Here is a 20,944-nt window from a genome sequence, read left to right as displayed (position 1 = left end):
TGATCTTAAAATGTTGGTACAAAACTAAAACTTTTTTACATTGATATCGTTTAGTGCTCAAAATATATACTTTCATACAAATGCATTATCAAAGATTCATACAAATGCATACCATAAAGTCTTAGCCCTTTTAAAATATGTTTTTAAACATCTTTAGTATGATGTAACCGGTTACCAAAAACATGTAACCGGTTACATTGCTGGCAGTAGCGTTTCACATTTGTTATTAATGTTTTTCAACATGATGTAACCGGTTACATCATTTAGGTAACCGGTTACATGGTCGTGAATTTAAATTTTCTGGGCATAACGTAATCATGTAACCGGTTACATGCTTTAGGTAACCGGTTACATCTGAACCAGTGGCACTTTTTCAGGCTGTTTTGAATCCAAACGAATTTGTCTTTCAAGTCTTTAATCATTGCATTGTTTCATTAATATGCAACCATTCTAAAAGGTGTAAAGTCACCTATATATTCTATACTTTTCAGATTCTATTCTTTACCTCTTTCATAATATTCACAACCTTTATCTCTCAAATATTTTCAAACAAAGTGTTCCATTTTGTTCAAATTTCATTGAGAAATTTTCTGCATTGCTACATATCTTTTCAGAAAAATATTCTCATACATTCATATACATTGAGCACTAACTTATCCTTGTGAATTGTTTTATGTGAAAGAGAAGATCAATCAAGTGATTGATACATTGTTCTACTATTCAAACTCTTATACAAAATCAAATACTTGTTGTATTCTTGTTATCCAGGATTGTTGGAAACAAGTTAGACACTTTGAGAGGATTGTTCTCATAAGTGGTCTTAGTGAAAAATCCAAGAGGATTGTTCTTGGTCCAAGAGGATTGTTCTTGGTGTTTGGTTAGGCTTGTACAAGATACCAACTATATTGAAATCTCTTACTGCGTAAGGGGACTGGAGTACTCTCGGTTTGTGAGGGGAACCAGGATATATCCTTGTGTCATTTATTTTTCTGCACTTTACTTCTCTTAGTAACATTACCATAAACCAGAAAAATAATCACTTTACACCATAAAACCGAAAAAGTTATAAAGTACCTAATTCACCCCCCCTCTTAGGCATATCTGATACTTACAATTGGCATCAGAGCAAGTTATAGGTAACTTGTTCCTAAAGATCCAGAATGGCTTCCGCAAATCAAAGATCGGTTTTCAAAGATGGTGGTTCTAACAACAAGCCTCCATTGTTTTGTGGTGAATATTTTGACTTTTGGAAAATCCAAATGAAGGCTCATCTAGAAGCACAAGGAGAAGAAGTTTGGGAGGCTGTCCTACAAGGTCCTCATGTTCCTACAACGGTCGTTAATGGTGTTGGATCGGAGAAACCTAAAGCGTCATGGGATGATAATGATAGAAAAAGGGTTCTTGCTGACAAAAAGGCGATCAGTCTTCTTCATGGTGCTCTTAGTATGGATGAATTCTTCCGAGTATCAACATGTACAACATCAAAGGAAATTTGGGATACTCTTGTAGAAACTCATGAAGGTACCGCTGAAGTTAAAAGATCAAGATTGAATACTTTAAGCCAAGAGTACGAATTGTTTAGAATGAAGCCTGGAGAAACTATTCTCGATTTGCAAAAACGATTCGTACATTTGACAAATCACTTGAAGGCACTTGGTAAGACTCTTACTACCGAAGAACTTAATCTTAAAGTGCTCAGATCTTTGACAAGGGAGTGGCAACCAAAAGTGACGGCGATATCCGAAAAGAAGAATTTATCAAAACTTACTTCCGCAACACTATTTGGAAAACTTCAAGAATATGAGACAGAACTTGGAAGATTGGAAAAGCATGAGAACTTAGAGAAGAAATCCAAAGGCATTGCATTAAAAGTAGATTCAAAAGAAAGCAAAATGAAAGATGCATCGGATGAAGATGAAAACTTCTTGCTTCTTGTAAAAAGGTTAGGCAAATTTTTTGGTAATAAAAATAATATTGATAATGCTAACTTTGTCAAAAGGAAGAAATTCTCAAAGCATAAGGATAAAGAAGCATCCACTTCATCACAAGAAGTAACATGCTATGAATGTGGGAAACAAGGACACATAAAGCCGGAGTGTCCAAAACTTTCTAAGAAGAATGGATTCAAAGGCAAGAAGGAATTCAAAAAGAAAAGGGCCTACATAGCATGGGAAGATAATGAAGTAAGTTCTTCATCGGACTCCGATAGTGACGAAAGTGCAAATCTAGCATTGATGGCATCACACCACTCCGATGATGAAGAAGGCGAGGTTAGTTACGATGATTCTCTTTTTAATAATGGTGCACAAGATGCAATAAATGAATTGTTAAATGAGTGTAAAATTCTCTATAAAACTATCTCATCTCAAAAGAAGATAATATCATCTTTAGAAGAGAAGGTTAAGATAATTGAAGAAGAACATAAAGATGACAAAGAAAAAATGATTAGTGTTCAAGAAGATAATGTTGCATGCAAGAATTGTGAATCACTTTCCTTCCAAATTGTCCAATTAAAACGTGTTTTAGAAAGATATGAAAAAGGGCAAATTGGATTGGAAAATGTTCTTAGCACACAAAGATACTCCAATGATAAGAGCGGACTTGGTTTCTCTAAATTTGATAAACCAACATCCAACAAAACTATCTTTGTCAAAGCTAGTAACCAACCAATTCAAGAGAAAGTGATCAAGCCTAAAGTAATGCAACATTATCCTAAAAGGAAGAACCTTATTAAGAAGAAATCTTATCCTCCTAGATATAGAAGTAACTTTGAACCTACTTGTTTTTATTGTGGTATTATTGGTCACACACCCAATGCTTGTTATGTAAGGAACTTTAGTGTTCCTAGTGGACATTATGTATGGGTGTAATACGGTGAACTGACTTTTTATTAATCGAAATGTCGCGGTAAGCAAGAGTCGCCACCGACTTTTATTTTATCCAAACAAATTCGGAAAGGCAAAAAGAAACAGAAAAAAACCTTTTTAAAGAAATCTAAGTTCGGGGGGTAATTTATGCAAAGGGAAGGTGTAAGGCACCCTCTGCATCCATGGTTTTCCATGGGCTCTTAATTGCTTTGCTTGCTCGTTTGTCTTTAGAAAAAGTAGATGAAAGAAAAAAAAGTGGACTTTAGCTCGTAAATGAGCGTAGCCAGTTTTTGAAGAATTGTGAGAAAGAATATGAAAATTGAGCATTGCAAGGCAATTAGGGGCAATTACCTTAAACTCAGATGATAGGTCTCTTTTTAGCCTTTCAGAATGAAAGGGTCAATCCTTGCCATAAGAGGGCAGGAAGCCTTTCGTTTGGAGGTTAAAGGGTCGTCGAGATATCATTCGCCCAAAGACTGACCCATGCCATAGAGAGGCAGGTAGTCTAAGAGGAAGGATCAGAATAGCCTTTTTCGTAGGCAACCAGAGGATACCTCAGCCTTTTCCGTAGGCAACTTCCGAGGGTCGAGGTCATGTTAGTGTATCGAAGGCAGCATCATTAGGGACCATGACCTTTAATCGAGGCAACATGGCTGAGGTATCCTCGAATTCGAGGGACATGGCTATTCTGCAAAAAAAACACAAGGCAACAGGCAGCAAGGCAACGGGCAACAGGCAGCAAAGAGGTTACCCCAAAAGCGTGCGTGTGTGCAACAATCATGTGATTATATTCAGAAAATTATCTTATAATTAATTATCTACATTGATTTAAGGCTTGCACTCCCTAAGATTACTAACCACGCAATAATATAAAGCAATAAAGGGGAAGGGGACAATGAAACCAGCGGATCCCCAATGGGGTTTGACACAAGTAATAATAATAAAAGGCATAAAATAAAATGAGGTTTAGGGTTACCGAACTTGTAGCTTTGGCGATCAACGAACCCTGAAAAGGCAGACGAACAAAAATAGAGTGAGTGTATGGCTAATTCATTGACAATTAGAGTTAACCCTAACTTAAGAAAAATGGCAAAAAGAAATAAAATACGAATAAGGACTTAGCTTCGCATTTGATCTGATAGGGTTAATAGCCAGAGGACGATTTAAGGTTAACCCTGAAAAGAGGCAAGGCGGAGGCAGAAAAATTGAGTGTAGGCAATGTTTATTTTTAAAAAAAAGACAAACCCTAAAAACAGGAAATAAAATAGATTTTCAATTTTTAGCGTCGAATACTTAGCTTCGGTTTTTTGAAGGTGGATGGGCAAAGGTTTGCCTTGGGCATTGACCCTGAGATTTGGCAGAAAAAATAAGAGGAAGTGAGTGTAAAAGAATTTCATTGACAAAGGTAATCAAATCCTTAACTAAATAAATAAGAGGTAAATAAATAATCAAATAAGAGAAATTAGAACTTAGCTTCGTAAAAGGCGTGGCGCGTGATCGAGCCGTATTTGAGAAGTAACCCTGAAAAGAATACACAAAAAGAAACAATATTTTTAGTGTAGATGTGATCTTCGTAAATCCATATTAAGGTATGAATTAATCAAAATTAATAAAAGCAAAAGAAAAATCAATTTAACTAATTATTGATTTTTCAACCTAATTAATTAAATTGATGAAAAATAAGTTTCGATTAAATCTAACATATATTTTTAATTAATTAAAAGAAAATAATTATGGTTTTATAGAATTATTTGAATAAATAAATAAAAACCACTTTAATAATATGATTAAACAATTAAAATAAATGTAATTATATTATTTGTTAAGAAAAGGAGAAATTTAATAAAACTATTTTATTAAAAAAAAGAGAAACAATATATATAAAAATAAAACAAATGTTAAGTTATGTAATTAAATAAAAGTTAAAAAAAAACTTAGCTAAATATTATGGTATGGCGCACATGGAGGGATCTTGGTGAACCTACGCATTCTGGTCCTTCTGATTATGCCTTCAACAGATCTAACGGTTGAGAAGCGAGGGCGCATCATGGTCTTGATGAGGCTCGGCGCACTGGAACTGTGGACAACAATTGGCAAAGAAAATCATGAAAAAACGTCCCTAGCAAGGATCGAACCTGTGCATTTGGGGACATGGAGCCTAAGTGCCAGCGTTCTGCCACTGAGCCAAGTGTTTTACGCTGTCTATGTAATGACTGCAATCCGACTAAAACAAATAAGCAATTAGAAGAAAATATTTAAAACAGAATCAGCGCTAACACTGTTCTTCTTCCTCTTGAGTGCCTTGTTTCTGGCCGCGACTCAGCCACGAATTTGCTACGTTTGCGGCCGTAGGTAGATCCCTGCAAACACACAACTCACTAAATATGAACCATAAATCCCGATTAGATACATTATCCAACCCGAAATCCTATCATGAACATGAGAGGGCCCTTGATTTTGGTCAATTTCACACCTAATTTGCAATCCCCAATTCAGAGCATATAAACCCTAACCATGGTAGAACTCTTAAAACGTAACCAACATCAAATTAATTATCCAGAACGATCATAGACATCAATGGAAACACAAATATGCAATTGAAATTAATTTATGACACATGGTTCGGTATAATTGGACTCGAAAATTTTGACGCAAACCGTGAGTTCTTTTGTGGAGATTCCAGACGCTTCGATCGATGGGAATGATATGGTTAGTTTCAGAGAACCACGAGGAAGCGTTTTGGATGCGTGAGAGGTCTTGAATTGGTCTGGAATTTCACTTCTTCCCTCCTTCTGGTGCACGATTTTTTAATGGTGAAGAGGGCTCTGTTTTTGCGATCCTCCTTGCAGCCAATCCTCTTTTTATGTTGAAGATTGATGTGTATTTACTGCACTTATAAAGTCAATCCACACAAAGAAGAAGAACACACGTGACCACACATGATGGTAAAACAACTAAAATTGTTGTTTGATTGGATGAGTGAGGAGGTTAGTTTTTTAACATGAAACTCACTGTACGTGAACATTTGTGAGGGTGAGGATATAAGGGTCCCTCGTTAGGTTAGGATTGTTGTGTTATTTATAAGAAAAAAATTTAGGTTAAAAAGAAAAAATGGGCTTGGACTTAAAAATTAACAAATATTTATATTTTGATTTTTTGATTAAAACTAAAAATACTATTTAAAAAATCTATACTAAAAATACTAATTAAATACCTAAAAAACTATTTTTTGTTCTTTTAACATTTTATAATAAGCAATGAAAAATATCCTAATTAAATAAGAAAAGATTTAGCAACAAAATTATGAAAAAGGAAGGTTAGAAGTGAAAAGTTGGAAAAAGACTGTCAGCAGTGGGTTTCGAACCCGTGATCTCAACCGTGCCAACCTTACCTCCTTATCAATTGTGCCATGTCATCTTAATTGAGATAAAATGATACTTATAATTATATGAGGGCAAATTTTGGGGTATGACAGCTGCCCCTGTTCAATTATCTTAAACCTGAAGATGTAGAGTGGTTTGCGCGCCAGTCGGTATCTGAAGGTGGAAGATGATTGAACATAAGAATACCAAGAAATTTGCCCTATTTGAAGTAGGGACTTTTGTTGGAGATGGGCTTGTGGATGCCATCTAGTAGTTGAATTTTGAGAAGATGTTGTTTGCGTGTTGACCGTGTCATTACCGTTCGTGGTAGATGAATTAGATCCTTGGGAATTGATCGTGTCAGTATCGTTCGTGATACTTGAATTAGATCTTGGAAAGATGATCGTGTCTTCATCGTTCGTGATGATAGAATTAGATCTGAGGAGATAATCGTGTCTTCATCGTTCGTGATGATAGAATTAGATTCTCTTGTCGTGTCAGCACCGTTCGTAGTGACTGAATTAGACTGGGAAGGCCAGTGATCGTGTCCACACCGTTCGTGATGATAGACTTAGACCTCTGAAATTTGATCGTGTCAGTACCGTTCGTAGTATCTGAATTAGATCTTCTGTCGTGTCAGTACCGTTCGTAGTAGCTGAATTAGACTGAGAATGTCAGTGACCGTGTCTACACCGTTCGTGATGATAGAATTAGATCTCTGAGAGTTGACCGTGTCAGTACCGTTCGTAGTAACCGAATTAGATCTTTTGTCGTGTCAGTACTGTTCGTAGTAGCTGAATTAGACTTTGAAAGTGATCGTGTCATTACCGTTCGTGGTAAATGAATTAGATCTTCGAGCATTGATCGTGTCAGTACCATTCGTAGTAGCTGAATTAGATCTTGGAAAGATGGAGATTTCGTTCATTTGTCGGTACCTGTATTCTGAAAAAGGTAAGGTTAATCTTTATGCAATGTCATGATGCATGGGTTATATAATGAATCCCTCAAAATAAATGAGAGCTTTTGCATGTTATGTATGAGTTCATTATGAGGTAATGTATGCAGTGTATGAACATGTTTATGACATATGATATGTGAATATGATTTATGTTGTCTTTGATTAAGAAAGTAGATCTTTATGTCCTTGTAATTGTACTGTCTGATCTTGTCTTGAAGATGCTCAGCTGGGAATTTATGATTTCTGCTTGGAGATGATCAGTGACTTGATGTTCCCTGATTGGTGATAAAGATATTGATAAATCATGTTGGAGGAGAGCGACAGTGTTGAAGATGTAAACTCTGTTGGGCAGTCATGTCTCTATCGGGAGCGTTTGAAGATATCTTCTTAATGATTACTCTGTGAGGATATGATCTTGTGAACCCGGCTTTGTGGGGAGACATGGGTGAAAGTTGCCCCCAGTATTATAGTAACTACTACTTGATTTAGGACACGTCACTTAAAATGTCAAACTGGACTTGTATAGATTTGCCCCCAGTTAGCAGGAACTTTGGAAAGATTCGCCTTGCGAGGCCTTTATAAGATGTGCACTTTAGGAGACATGCCCCTAGTAATCATGTGCCCAACATGATGTCCTATGTTGGTTGAGAAGTAGCTTCAGATCTTCTTGGATGCGTGCCCCTGATTATTTTGGCATCCTTGAGAGGTTCTCGGAATCTTGACTTGATTGCCCCAGATTGATTGGACGAAACATGTCATGCCCCTTGTATACGTAAGAGACATGGCTTCCTTGGAGTAATTTTGTCTGTCGGGATACCTTTCAATCATTAGTTGTACCCTGTGCAAATTTTTTTCTGTTGCTAACATTTGAAATTATGTAGCAGAATATGTTTAATAATAAATTCATGAGATGCAATGCATACGTTTGTCTTGAATTTTTTGAAAAACCTTAAAACAAAGAGATGTAAAAGCGTGATATTTGTAAAAACATGCTATTTTTGTAGAAGCGAAATGTCGACTCAGCATTTTAGTAAACCTTAAGGAGTCGGGATACCTTTTTGGTAACAATGTGCTTTCGAACTAACCATGCTTCAATTAGGACTTTCAAGGGTTGTAACGTGGCTTGGTTCACGGTTTTAAGAAAGAAAGGACAAAGGCTCAAAGTTTATTTATACCCACCCCTCTTCGTGATGATCTTCAGTCCTAAGCTCAGTTATTTCAACTTATGCATTCAGGTTTCAAGAGACTTTTGGATTTGCATCTTTGATAATGATGATGGTTCACAAGCAAAGAGAACTTTTGAGATAGCAGTCACTTCTTCCTTTTGGTAGTCACAACATTGTGTTGTTTAGGAATTTATTGACTTCTTTTCTTTCATCTTTTGATATCCCTAACTTTTGCCTGAACTGTCTATTTTGAGCTTACAGTCAGCGGGACGCCTTGATTTTTGCCTAAGTCTTCTTTTTCATTTTTGACTTAGCAGGCCTTTCTTTGTATATATGTTTTTTCATTCATTTTTTTTTTGAAAGATATTGACTGTCTTGCTTACTGATTGATGAACCATTATTGGCTTTTGATTGACATCTCCAACACTTCTTTGATATGTGCGGATGAATGCTTGCGATTGAAACCTTTATTGAAAGGTGTACTGAATGATTCTCTTAAAATAGAATGCACAGCCAAAATAACTGAGAACTACCCTGCCCCAGGTTAAAAATGCGGGTGTTTCGTACAAAAAGAAACTTCTACTCCTTAGGCTCAAAGGGGTTGACGAGGGATTACCATCCTTATATCTCCACTGTTTAGGAGTTGAAACAATGCCTGTACATCGTCAGCATAGTCCGTTCAAAAGCATATTGTATGAGGTTGCGGTATCATTTTCGTCATCCTCCCTCAAAAGGTATACAACTTTAGCAGGAGTTGAGTATCATAAAACATATGCAAAGTAAAGATGCAGTTTAAATCAGTGATAACGAAATAATTTATTCAAGACAAGCATATGCAATGCACTGATGATGATTATTAAAACAGATAATGTCTATCATGATTCAAATGTTTAAACAAACAGAACAAAGACTTGCAAACGAAAGTAGATCTAATGATCCAAAAGTTCGTCCGTCTAGACGTCAATCAGTCTTGTCATGACTAGGCATAGGAGCGGTGATCATCACAGGAGTTTCAGGAGGTTTGATTTTGATTTCTCCATCATTGATCAGATCTTGAATCTTATTCTTCAATGTCCAGCAATTTTTTGTGAAATGACCAGGAATGTTGGAATGGTACGCGCACCTCGCATTGGGTTTATAGTTAGGAATGTAGGTGTTAGAATTCGTTGGCTCGATTGCCCTGAGCATCTGGATCATATGAGTGAATTGATTGTTGTGACTCAGTTGTCGTGATTCCATTATCGTGACTTTGTTGTCGTGATTCCATCATCGTGACTCAGTTGTCGTGACTTTGTTGTCGTGATTGAGTTGTCGTGATTCCATTATCGTGACTCAGTTGTCGTGACTTTGTTGTCGTGACTCAGTTGTCGTGACTTCATTGTCGTGGTCTTTTCTGATTTGAGTGTCATGATTAAATCTTTAATGGCACGCTTCGACGGTCTACCATCCTTTACACCATAACCAGGATTGTTCGAATAATAAGCGCATCTCGCATTGTAATTGTACCCCAAGAATAGGAGTGCCTTTAATTCTTCTTGCCCCTTGGCCAAGTTAAAGATCATCTCTCGGAATTGGTTGTTCTGAGCCTGAAGATTTTTGACTGATTACTCGAGATCCATTTGTGCTGAAATAAACAGCGAGGAGGTGAGAAACCTGTGATGGAAACCTGTGATGCAATGTTATGAATGCAGATGCAATATTTTCAAGGATCTCCGGAAATTTAGTTAGCAACGTAAAAAATGATTTGGTCGCTTCTTCGTTTGAAGAACTCTGATTTTTGGATGTTCTTCTATGGGAATCAAGCTCACCATATCCAGTGGGTCATAGCCTCTGATTCGGGATACTTCCGATTTTGAAAGTATAAGGCTAGAGGAAAATAAATCCCCTTGCCTCTTGATAGGTTCGGTGCCTCTGAATTAGAAGGTACGTGGCCTGAGGAAAATAAATCCTCTTGCCCCTTGGTAGGTGTTGAGCCTTTTGAATTGGAAGGTATGTGGCTAGAGGAAAATAAATCCTCTTGCCCCTTGATTAGGAAATCAATCCTTGATAGGAGTCCCTGAAATTGTGCGCCCTAAATCCCTAAGATCCTTGAAAGGGTTAGTTAAGTCATGTTATGCTTATGATGTCATGATGTCATGATGTTATGCGAATGCAGTTCGTTAGACTTAGTGCGAGATGGTAAGGAAAAACAAGTCCTTTCAACAAAACCTGCGAGGAAATGAAGGTTAGTAGCAAACACAAACAAGTCACACAAGTCACACAATTTTTGGCTTAATGCTTGCATGGAGTCTGATCAGGTGTCCTTCCCAAGAGTATTTCTATGGATAAGGAGATTTCAGCAACGGGTTCTACAAGTTATCCAGAATTGTCAGCCCTTCTAAAGCACCCTCGGACATGATGCATTCGCACCATGCAATGATACTTTGAGAAAGAACCTATCTGAATTGTAGCATCGGGTAGCGACTAGTTCTTAACATTTGTCAAGAGTAGTCCCCCCACTACGTTCCTAAAGGCCAGGATGGGTTAAGGGTAACTAAAGGTCCTTGAGCTCCGGCGCACCCACAGACACATACATAGACCTCCCTCATTTGAGAAAGGTGTGCATATGCTATGGAGTCCTAACTCAAGCGTGAACTTCATATTGACTCATCTCCCACATATGTGAAAGAGGTCGCCATGACTATGCCACTCCTAATCTTAAGTGTTCTTGAATCCGGGAATAGGATTCGTCCTTCAATTTTCCCAAAACAGCCCTGAAAAATAAAACAAGCAAAGCAAACAATAGAAAACATTTAAGTGAATCCTAAACTTTTAAGGTAACCCCTCTTTTATCGAAAAATCCCCAGCAGAGTCGCCAGTTCTGTAATACGGTGAACTGACTTTTTATTAATCGAAATGTCGCGGTAAGCAAGAGTCGCCACCGACTTTTATTTTATCCAAACAAATTCGGAAAGGCAAAAAGAAACAGAAAAAAACCTTTTTAAAGAAATCTAAGTTCGGGGGGTAATTTATGCAAAGGGAAGGTGTAAGGCACCCTCTGCATCCATGGTTTTCCATGGGCTCTTAATTGCTTTGCTTGCTCGTTTGTCTTTAGAAAAAGTAGATGAAAGAAAAAAAAGTGGACTTTAGCTCGTAAATGAGCGTAGCCAGTTTTTGAAGAATTGTGAGAAAGAATATGAAAATTGAGCATTGCAAGGCAATTAGGGGCAATTACCTTAAACTCAGATGATAGGTCTCTTTTTAGCCTTTCAGAATGAAAGGGTCAATCCTTGCCATAAGAGGGCAGGAAGCCTTTCGTTTGGAGGTTAAAGGGTCGTCGAGATATCATTCGCCCAAAGACTGACCCATGCCATAGAGAGGCAGGTAGTCTAAGAGGAAGGATCAGAATAGCCTTTTTCGTAGGCAACCAGAGGATACCTCAGCCTTTTCCGTAGGCAACTTCCGAGGGTCGAGGTCATGTTAGTGTATCGAAGGCAGCATCATTAGGGACCATGACCTTTAATCGAGGCAACATGGCTGAGGTATCCTCGAATTCGAGGGACATGGCTATTCTGCAAAAAAAACACAAGGCAACAGGCAGCAAGGCAACGGGCAACAGGCAGCAAAGAGGTTACCCCAAAAGCGTGCGTGTGTGCAACAATCATGTGATTATATTCAGAAAATTATCTTATAATTAATTATCTACATTGATTTAAGGCTTGCACTCCCTAAGATTACTAACCACGCAATAATATAAAGCAATAAAGGGGAAGGGGACAATGAAACCAGCGGATCCCCAATGGGGTTTGACACAAGTAATAATAATAAAAGGCATAAAATAAAATGAGGTTTAGGGTTACCGAACTTGTAGCTTTGGCGATCAACGAACCCTGAAAAGGCAGACGAACAAAAATAGAGTGAGTGTATGGCTAATTCATTGACAATTAGAGTTAACCCTAACTTAAGAAAAATGGCAAAAAGAAATAAAATACGAATAAGGACTTAGCTTCGCATTTGATCTGATAGGGTTAATAGCCAGAGGACGATTTAAGGTTAACCCTGAAAAGAGGCAAGGCGGAGGCAGAAAAATTGAGTGTAGGCAATGTTTATTTTTAAAAAAAAGACAAACCCTAAAAACAGGAAATAAAATAGATTTTCAATTTTTAGCGTCGAATACTTAGCTTCGGTTTTTTGAAGGTGGATGGGCAAAGGTTTGCCTTGGGCATTGACCCTGAGATTTGGCAGAAAAAATAAGAGGAAGTGAGTGTAAAAGAATTTCATTGACAAAGGTAATCAAATCCTTAACTAAATAAATAAGAGGTAAATAAATAATCAAATAAGAGAAATTAGAACTTAGCTTCGTAAAAGGCGTGGCGCGTGATCGAGCCGTATTTGAGAAGTAACCCTGAAAAGAATACACAAAAAGAAACAATATTTTTAGTGTAGATGTGATCTTCGTAAATCCATATTAAGGTATGAATTAATCAAAATTAATAAAAGCAAAAGAAAAATCAATTTAACTAATTATTGATTTTTCAACCTAATTAATTAAATTGATGAAAAATAAGTTTCGATTAAATCTAACATATATTTTTAATTAATTAAAAGAAAATAATTATGGTTTTATAGAATTATTTGAATAAATAAATAAAAACCACTTTAATAATATGATTAAACAATTAAAATAAATGTAATTATATTATTTGTTAAGAAAAGGAGAAATTTAATAAAACTATTTTATTAAAAAAAAGAGAAACAATATATATAAAAATAAAACAAATGTTAAGTTATGTAATTAAATAAAAGTTAAAAAAAAACTTAGCTAAATATTATGGTATGGCGCACATGGAGGGATCTTGGTGAACCTACGCATTCTGGTCCTTCTGATTATGCCTTCAACAGATCTAACGGTTGAGAAGCGAGGGCGCATCATGGTCTTGATGAGGCTCGGCGCACTGGAACTGTGGACAACAATTGGCAAAGAAAATCATGAAAAAACGTCCCTAGCAAGGATCGAACCTGTGCATTTGGGGACATGGAGCCTAAGTGCCAGCGTTCTGCCACTGAGCCAAGTGTTTTACGCTGTCTATGTAATGACTGCAATCCGACTAAAACAAATAAGCAATTAGAAGAAAATATTTAAAACAGAATCAGCGCTAACACTGTTCTTCTTCCTCTTGAGTGCCTTGTTTCTGGCCGCGACTCAGCCACGAATTTGCTACGTTTGCGGCCGTAGGTAGATCCCTGCAAACACACAACTCACTAAATATGAACCATAAATCCCGATTAGATACATTATCCAACCCGAAATCCTATCATGAACATGAGAGGGCCCTTGATTTTGGTCAATTTCACACCTAATTTGCAATCCCCAATTCAGAGCATATAAACCCTAACCATGGTAGAACTCTTAAAACGTAACCAACATCAAATTAATTATCCAGAACGATCATAGACATCAATGGAAACACAAATATGCAATTGAAATTAATTTATGACACATGGTTCGGTATAATTGGACTCGAAAATTTTGACGCAAACCGTGAGTTCTTTTGTGGAGATTCCAGACGCTTCGATCGATGGGAATGATATGGTTAGTTTCAGAGAACCACGAGGAAGCGTTTTGGATGCGTGAGAGGTCTTGAATTGGTCTGGAATTTCACTTCTTCCCTCCTTCTGGTGCACGATTTTTTAATGGTGAAGAGGGCTCTGTTTTTGCGATCCTCCTTGCAGCCAATCCTCTTTTTATGTTGAAGATTGATGTGTATTTACTGCACTTATAAAGTCAATCCACACAAAGAAGAAGAACACACGTGACCACACATGATGGTAAAACAACTAAAATTGTTGTTTGATTGGATGAGTGAGGAGGTTAGTTTTTTAACATGAAACTCACTGTACGTGAACATTTGTGAGGGTGAGGATATAAGGGTCCCTCGTTAGGTTAGGATTGTTGTGTTATTTATAAGAAAAAAATTTAGGTTAAAAAGAAAAAATGGGCTTGGACTTAAAAATTAACAAATATTTATATTTTGATTTTTTGATTAAAACTAAAAATACTATTTAAAAAATCTATACTAAAAATACTAATTAAATACCTAAAAAACTATTTTTTGTTCTTTTAACATTTTATAATAAGCAATGAAAAATATCCTAATTAAATAAGAAAAGATTTAGCAACAAAATTATGAAAAAGGAAGGTTAGAAGTGAAAAGTTGGAAAAAGACTGTCAGCAGTGGGTTTCGAACCCGTGATCTCAACCGTGCCAACCTTACCTCCTTATCAATTGTGCCATGTCATCTTAATTGAGATAAAATGATACTTATAATTATATGAGGGCAAATTTTGGGGTATGACAATGGGTGAAGCAAGGAACTAACTATGATGGACCCAAAGCCATTTGGGTACCTAACAAAACTTAATTTGTTTTGTAGGTATGCTTGAAGACCACTTCAAACCTATGGTATCTAGATAGTGGTTGTTCAAAGCATATGACGGGTGACTTAAACCAATTTTCAGATCTAAGGTTAAAGGCCAAGGGTTTTGTCACTTATGGAGACAACAATAAGGCACTACAGGAAAAAAGGTCTCCCGCCACGCCCAGAAAACCGAGGCTATATGCAAAATAACCGTGGCGTAACGCTTAGGCCACGGTTTGGCCACGGAAATCCAACTGTGGAGTATACGGCCGTGGCCTAAAGTAAAGTCCACGGTTTTTTGGTATAGACCACGCCTTTTTTACAACCGTGGCATTTTTAGGCCACGGTTTACGTAGCTTGATTAAGGCCGCGGTTTGATCTTGCCATGACTTATAAACTGTGGCTTTATGGTAAAGCCACGGTTTCATTTTAACGTTTACGACACAGTATTGGTTCAGGATATAGCCACGGTTTGGTTATGACCACCTATTTAAAACCGTTGTTATATGTTATGCATTTTAAACCATTTATATGCCACGGTTTATTTCATGTTATGCATTCTAAACCATTTATCTGCCACGGTTTATTTCTGTATCATTACATAAATATATATATATATATATATATATATATATATATATATATATATATTTATATTTATATTTATATATATTTATAATATATATATATATATATATATATTTATATTTATATTTATATTTATATTTATATATATTTATAATATATATATATATATATATATATATATATATATATATATATAAATATATATGTATAAATATATATATATCAATATTAAATTAACAATGAAATTAACATTAATAGTAGTTCATCCACTAATAATAGTTGGATACTAAGTTTTTCATCCCAAATTCAAAATCAAAACAACCATATTAAGTTGATCCATGATCCCTACACTATTTAAGTTGTACCACCACAAGTTTCTCTCAAAATGGAGTCATCCCAAAATAACCAAAAAAAGTTCTAAAAACTGGGCTAGATAACATAAAACAACTATTCTTCTTGATCTTCTCCTTGCTCTTCTTCCACATCTTCTGAACAACCACCTTCTTCAACATCTTCAGCATAACCTCCTTCCACATCTTCATGATCATCACAAGCTTCTTCCATATCTTCATCACAATCTGCTTCCTCTCCACCCTACAATAAACATAACATCATTCAACATTCATAAGTGTACGTACTAGTCATGGTTGTGTAAAATAGAATCATGAATCAAAAGACAGTTTTAGGCCATCACCACCAGAATCATGCATACACCTATTTCAGAATCGTTTCCCTATTTCATACACATATTTCAGAATCAAATCAATGGAAATATAGAATTCTTACAAACTGAAATAAAATAATCAATTAAACAAGTTGGTCCATCAAGGCGCAAGGGCTTGAATTCAGTAAGTATATCCTAAGTTAGAACCCACTTTTACTCCATTTCATTTGGTCATTTTTGGAGTAAGTATATCAATGACATGTATTGTAAAAAAGCCATGATGGCATCACCTTCCAACATCAGAGACCATTTATGAGGATTACATAGAGTGATTGAAGATCTAACTTGTTTGATAAGAGGTCCATTTCTATCACACCTTATTCTTTTTCTAGCAAATACACTAACATCATGTTTAGCCTAAAAAGCTGCAGCATTAGTCACTGCAATAACTTGGAATGCTAAAAATAGAGGAGTTTCTATGTACAACAAAACACAATGATTCTTTTATTTAGTGCATGGCTTATCAAACAAGAATCATAAAACCACAACAAAACCTTCAAAATCAAATACCTATTAAGGGAAAGCCATATAAGACACTCAGTTTCAAAAGGTCAATCAGCAACACAAGTTAAAACTAGAATACTAGTTATGTCATAGATTTTTGCTTCTTTGAAAAGATGGTTTTGAAACACTAAGAAAGATAATATTGAGATACTATAAGATACATGAATATCTTCTAGCAATTTACCTAGTTATAGTTCTTGTGTATTTATCTTTATGCCTACTTTTTTTTGGCACAGGTTTTAGAGGCAAAAGTTATCCAAATAAACTCTGCACGTGGGCGCATATTTTTATCATTAAAGGAGGTCACGGTAATCATCTATATAGTTATTTTCTATGAAGTACTTCCATTATTTGGGAAAATCTATTTAAACTAAGCAAGTTTAGATTCCTAATTCAACAAATCATTGCCTGCCTATTACAGCCTGATCCATTGATGGAATCCTTAGAGTCTGTAGTTGGGGATCATGAATCCTTTGATGGGAGATTGGAAGCAGCTCAAACTGATACAGAGGTAATCTTGACATGAAAGTAGAAGTGACCGGGAATTTTTTTTAAATGAACCTAAGTACACCCATTGTATTGATTAAATAACTGTGTTGTTGGATCTTATTGTGTCAGTAGTTTAGCAACCAACAAAAGGCTTATGAAAATTTAATTCTCAGACATTGACATGCAGAGTCATGTTCGTTAGATTATTTCTGCTTGATGATAAATCCAAGGGTAACAAAAAATGGTCAATCAGCAACATGATGAAGCAAATCAAGTAACAAAAATTGATCAGTTTCTAATTCAGTGCCCTATACACTTTCAGAAAACACTTGCCATCAAATTAGTGCCCTATACAGTTTCTAATTCAGTGCCCTAAACAGTGCCATATGCTGCAATTTCAGAAAACACTTGATAATTCAGTTCCCTAAACAGTGCCATATGCTGCAATTTTTGTAGTTTAGAGTATACCTGTTCGCAATGCGGAATATGAGTTGATGCAGACGAATGTGGATCAGCAGGAGCAGCAGTAGAACTAATGGAACAGCCCATAGCACTTGCCATCAAATTAGAGATCTCGTCGTCGCTCATTTGTGGGTTTTGTTGCTTCATCATTGTCTTAAATAGCGCCTTCATACCATCCATCTCCCTCTTCATGCCAGCCACTTCATCATTATGTTGCCTTTTAATAACCAGAATTTCTTCTTTTCTTTTAAGCATGGTAGGTGTTATTGTTCTTCCATAGCAACGAACTCGTCCAGATTTTTCTTTCCCAAACAAGGAGTTAAATGTCTCAGATTCAGTTGAATTCTGAACTGATTCTTGAAGCTTAGACTAATTAAAAAATATTCACATTAGAAAATATTCACATTATAAAAATAAATGATTAAAGGCAAATGTTGATTAAAGGCATAATCTGCCTGGCTTACAATTACACTTGAAGTTTCCTCATCCGGCTGTTTTCCTTTTCGACTTTGTCGAGTCTCAATGAACATCTCTGCCTGGCTAACTTCCTTTCCGTCCTCTTTCTTAGCACGCTACATTGGTTGATAATAAACACATCAAAATATGAATCACTCAACCAATACATAATTGTAAATTGAAGGATGTATGAACACCCTACCAGTTTTGCACGAATCCTCGCAAAGTTTGTTGGGCCCATCCGATGCATATACTTTTGCTTAGCTCTGTTCACAGCATTGATTTTGCTAATTTTCTACATTCAGAAACAGCAAAATTAGGGACAGCAAATGTTAAATTACAGAATTAAATATTAGGGACAGCATTGATCAATTGCTAATTGTTATCTTACTTGGATGTTATTGTTCTTCCAATAGGATATCAATTGCTTGAAATGAACTTCAGGTACGGTCTGGGGACGATGCTTCAATCTTTCACTCATAGTAGTGTACTTTAAAAAACAACTCTTTTTGAGATCTTTCTTGAAACGCCTCCAAGCATCATTAATGCGAGAGAAAACCGCTCTACGTCCATTTTCAGGGATAATGAATTTATCCTACAACAAAAAAGGAAATTAGTGACAAGTAAATAAGGAACACAACTTATGTTTAGATTCACACAGTGACAAATTCCCACTTACAGTGACAAATTCCCATATACGGTCCTTGTTTGCTTTCTTCAAAGCTTTGAAGTTAGTAAAAACTAAGGGACACAAGTCTGAATTCCTTGCGACAGTGCCAAGGAAACAACTCAAATCTGTCACGGTTCGATCATTGGGTCCAATAGGTTCTCCATCATCGTCTAAGACCACCTCTTCACAGTGACAAATTCCCACTGACTTCCTTTAGTGAAGGCAAAGTCTAAAAATCGAGTAACACCGTTGATGTACTCTTGACTAAACCACGGTAATTTAGTCCACTCTTTGTCCATCGCTTGATAATCTATATATTTGAAACACAACACATAACACATTCAAAACACATAACACATTCAAAACTGAATTCATATAAAAAAATGCACTAACAGTACCAAAACATGTGTTGAGCAACCAAAAAATTACTGGGACAGAATTATTGTATATAAATGGAATTACTGGGACAGAATCTTTGCAAGAATTAAATGCAGTTGGTGGTGGCAGAGGCGGATCTCTCTCTCTCTCTGACAGAGATTGGAGAGAAGTTCCTCTTCCCAGCCAAAGAAAGACAACCTCCACTAAAAATTCCAGACAGATTTACCTCCCACCAAAGATCAAATCTCTCATACACTCTTTTTTTATAGTCGAAAAATAAGAAAAAGCCTATAGAAACAATACTTTGGCTACTATGCTAGACACAGGTAACTTTGTACTTGAACAACTTCACCCCAATGGAACTAAGAGTTTATTGTGGCAGAGTTTTGATTATCCATCAGATATTTTGATCCCAGCAATGAAGTTAGGTGTTAATCGAAAAACGGGACATAATTGGTCTCTAATTTCGTGGTTGACTCCTTCACTGCCATATTTGGGTGAATTTAGTCTTGAATGGGAACCAAAAGAAGAAGAATTGAACATTAAGAAACGCGGGAAAGTGTATTGGAAAAGCGGAAAACTTGGAAATAATGGATTGTTCGACAATATTCCAGCAAATGTTCAACAAAATTATCAATACGTTATTATCTCTAACAAGGATGAAGATTCTTTCAGTTTCAAAATTAAAGATCGGAACTCTAAGATGCTTACAGAATGGGCACTCTTCTCTGATGGGAGGTTTGTGAGTTTGGAAGGAGAGTTGGGTAATGCAGATATTTGTTATAGATATAGTAATGATACTTGCAAATTGCAACTACTATGGATAATAAGCATGAACAGAGTGAAAGAGGAAAATCATAATCAATGCATAGTCAGTTTCCAATATATTATGATATGAAAGTAGTTACTAGTTTGCCAAAAAATCACTTTTCTACTTAAAGGTCATCAAACACAAATCATTCCGCTACAAAGTACATGTCAAAATCAACTCTAGCAAGATCTAATCCAACACATAGGAAAGCAGCAGCAAACACAAATCTAAGTGAGCTCAGAAACAAGTTAGAACACTGACCTTAGTGCCAAAACGACCTTCTGGATGATCTGTTTCAAGAATATTCCTCCCCTAAACAAACAAACAAAAAATACATAATTACAAACTTCCTTCAAATGAATAATCTATAGTATATTGCAGCATAATAGAGTTTCAGAGTAAAATTCATAAATTATCATACACATACACATATCATAATAACAAGAATTTCTTCTAATAATCACAAGAAATTCAATTCAATTCATGATATTAAGCATAACTAGCATTCTGATTTCGTCCCAAACAGAAATTCAATTTTAGATTTAACAATACTAACAGTCAAATAACGGAAATAGCAGTTATAACTTGAATCTAACATACTTTCTCAACCTAAAATCCAGATCAGTTTTCAACCCTAACAAAATCTAACCTAAATCACCATAACAAAGTCTAACATAAACTCAGTGCCTCTCTCAGTTTCAAATCACCATAACAAAATCTAACATAAATAACAACAACAGATATAACAATGCAGAGATTAGTTCAAAATGAAGCCCTCAGTAGATTAGGTCAAAACAAAACATGCATCAAATCACACTATCCAAACATCAGTAGTAGAATTTCTTTAAACATAGATTAGGCCAGAAAGAAACCCTACCGTATTAGCGTCCAGAAGCTTTGGTACCTCACATGCAAAACAAAATATATATTAGGTCAAAACAAATCAGAGGAGACGAGGGAAGATGAGGAACACGAAGAGAGAAGAGAATCGTACCTCAACTACAAAACAATCGTACGCAGATGAATAGAGGAAGCCTCCAGAAGCTTTGGTACCTCAACTACAAAACAAAATATATATTAGGTCCAAACAAAATCAGAGGAGACGATAGAG

General features: G+C 36.0%; 2 protein-coding genes across 2 annotated transcripts; one reads left to right on the top strand and one right to left on the bottom strand.

Moving 5' to 3' along the window:
• Positions 1-15,584: 15,584 nt before the first annotated feature.
• Positions 15,585-18,943, bottom strand: LOC131635582 (uncharacterized). The gene is made up of 7 exons (XM_058906216.1): positions 18,903-18,943; positions 18,654-18,855; positions 18,366-18,569; positions 18,177-18,269; positions 17,983-18,090; positions 17,525-17,887; positions 15,585-15,933 (listed from the first exon to the last, which is right to left on the bottom strand). Exons 1-7 carry the CDS (start codon positions 18,941-18,943, stop codon positions 15,787-15,789), a joined length of 1,158 nt encoding a protein of 385 aa, XP_058762199.1. The 3' UTR covers positions 15,585-15,786.
• Positions 18,944-19,335: 392 nt separating this feature from the next.
• LOC131635580 (G-type lectin S-receptor-like serine/threonine-protein kinase At1g67520) lies at positions 19,336-19,920 on the top strand. Its single transcript, XM_058906215.1, has one exon. The coding sequence runs from the start codon at positions 19,336-19,338 to the stop codon at positions 19,918-19,920; it is 585 nt and encodes a 194-aa protein (XP_058762198.1).
• Positions 19,921-20,944: the final 1,024 nt, after the last annotated feature.

Source organism: Vicia villosa, unplaced genomic scaffold, assembly GCF_029867415.1.
Source record: "Vicia villosa cultivar HV-30 ecotype Madison, WI unplaced genomic scaffold, Vvil1.0 ctg.001512F_1_1, whole genome shotgun sequence".
In the NCBI taxonomy this organism is placed as follows: domain Eukaryota; kingdom Viridiplantae; phylum Streptophyta; class Magnoliopsida; order Fabales; family Fabaceae; genus Vicia; species Vicia villosa.
The sequence above is the reverse complement of the archived record's forward strand: the minus strand, read 5'-3'. Positions and strand labels throughout refer to the sequence as shown.

What these genes read in the sequence shown, in the direction of transcription:
- LOC131635580 (XM_058906215.1), top strand. Translation starts at nt 19,336, where the DNA reads ATGCTAGACACAGGTAACTTTGTACTTGAACAACTTCACCCCAATGGA.
- LOC131635582 (XM_058906216.1), bottom strand. Translation starts at nt 18,943, where the DNA reads ATGGACAAAGAGTGGACTAAATTACCGTGGTTTAGTCAAGA. An exon ending in TTACCGTGGTTTAGTCAAGA is followed by an intron (nt 18,856 to 18,902) that starts GTACATCAACGG and finishes CCTTCACTAAAG; the next exon opens with GAAGTCAGTGGGAATTTGTC. An exon ending in GGAAGAACAATAACATCCAA is followed by an intron (nt 18,270 to 18,365) that starts GTAAGATAACAA and finishes TTCTGAATGTAG; the next exon opens with AAAATTAGCAAAATCAATGC.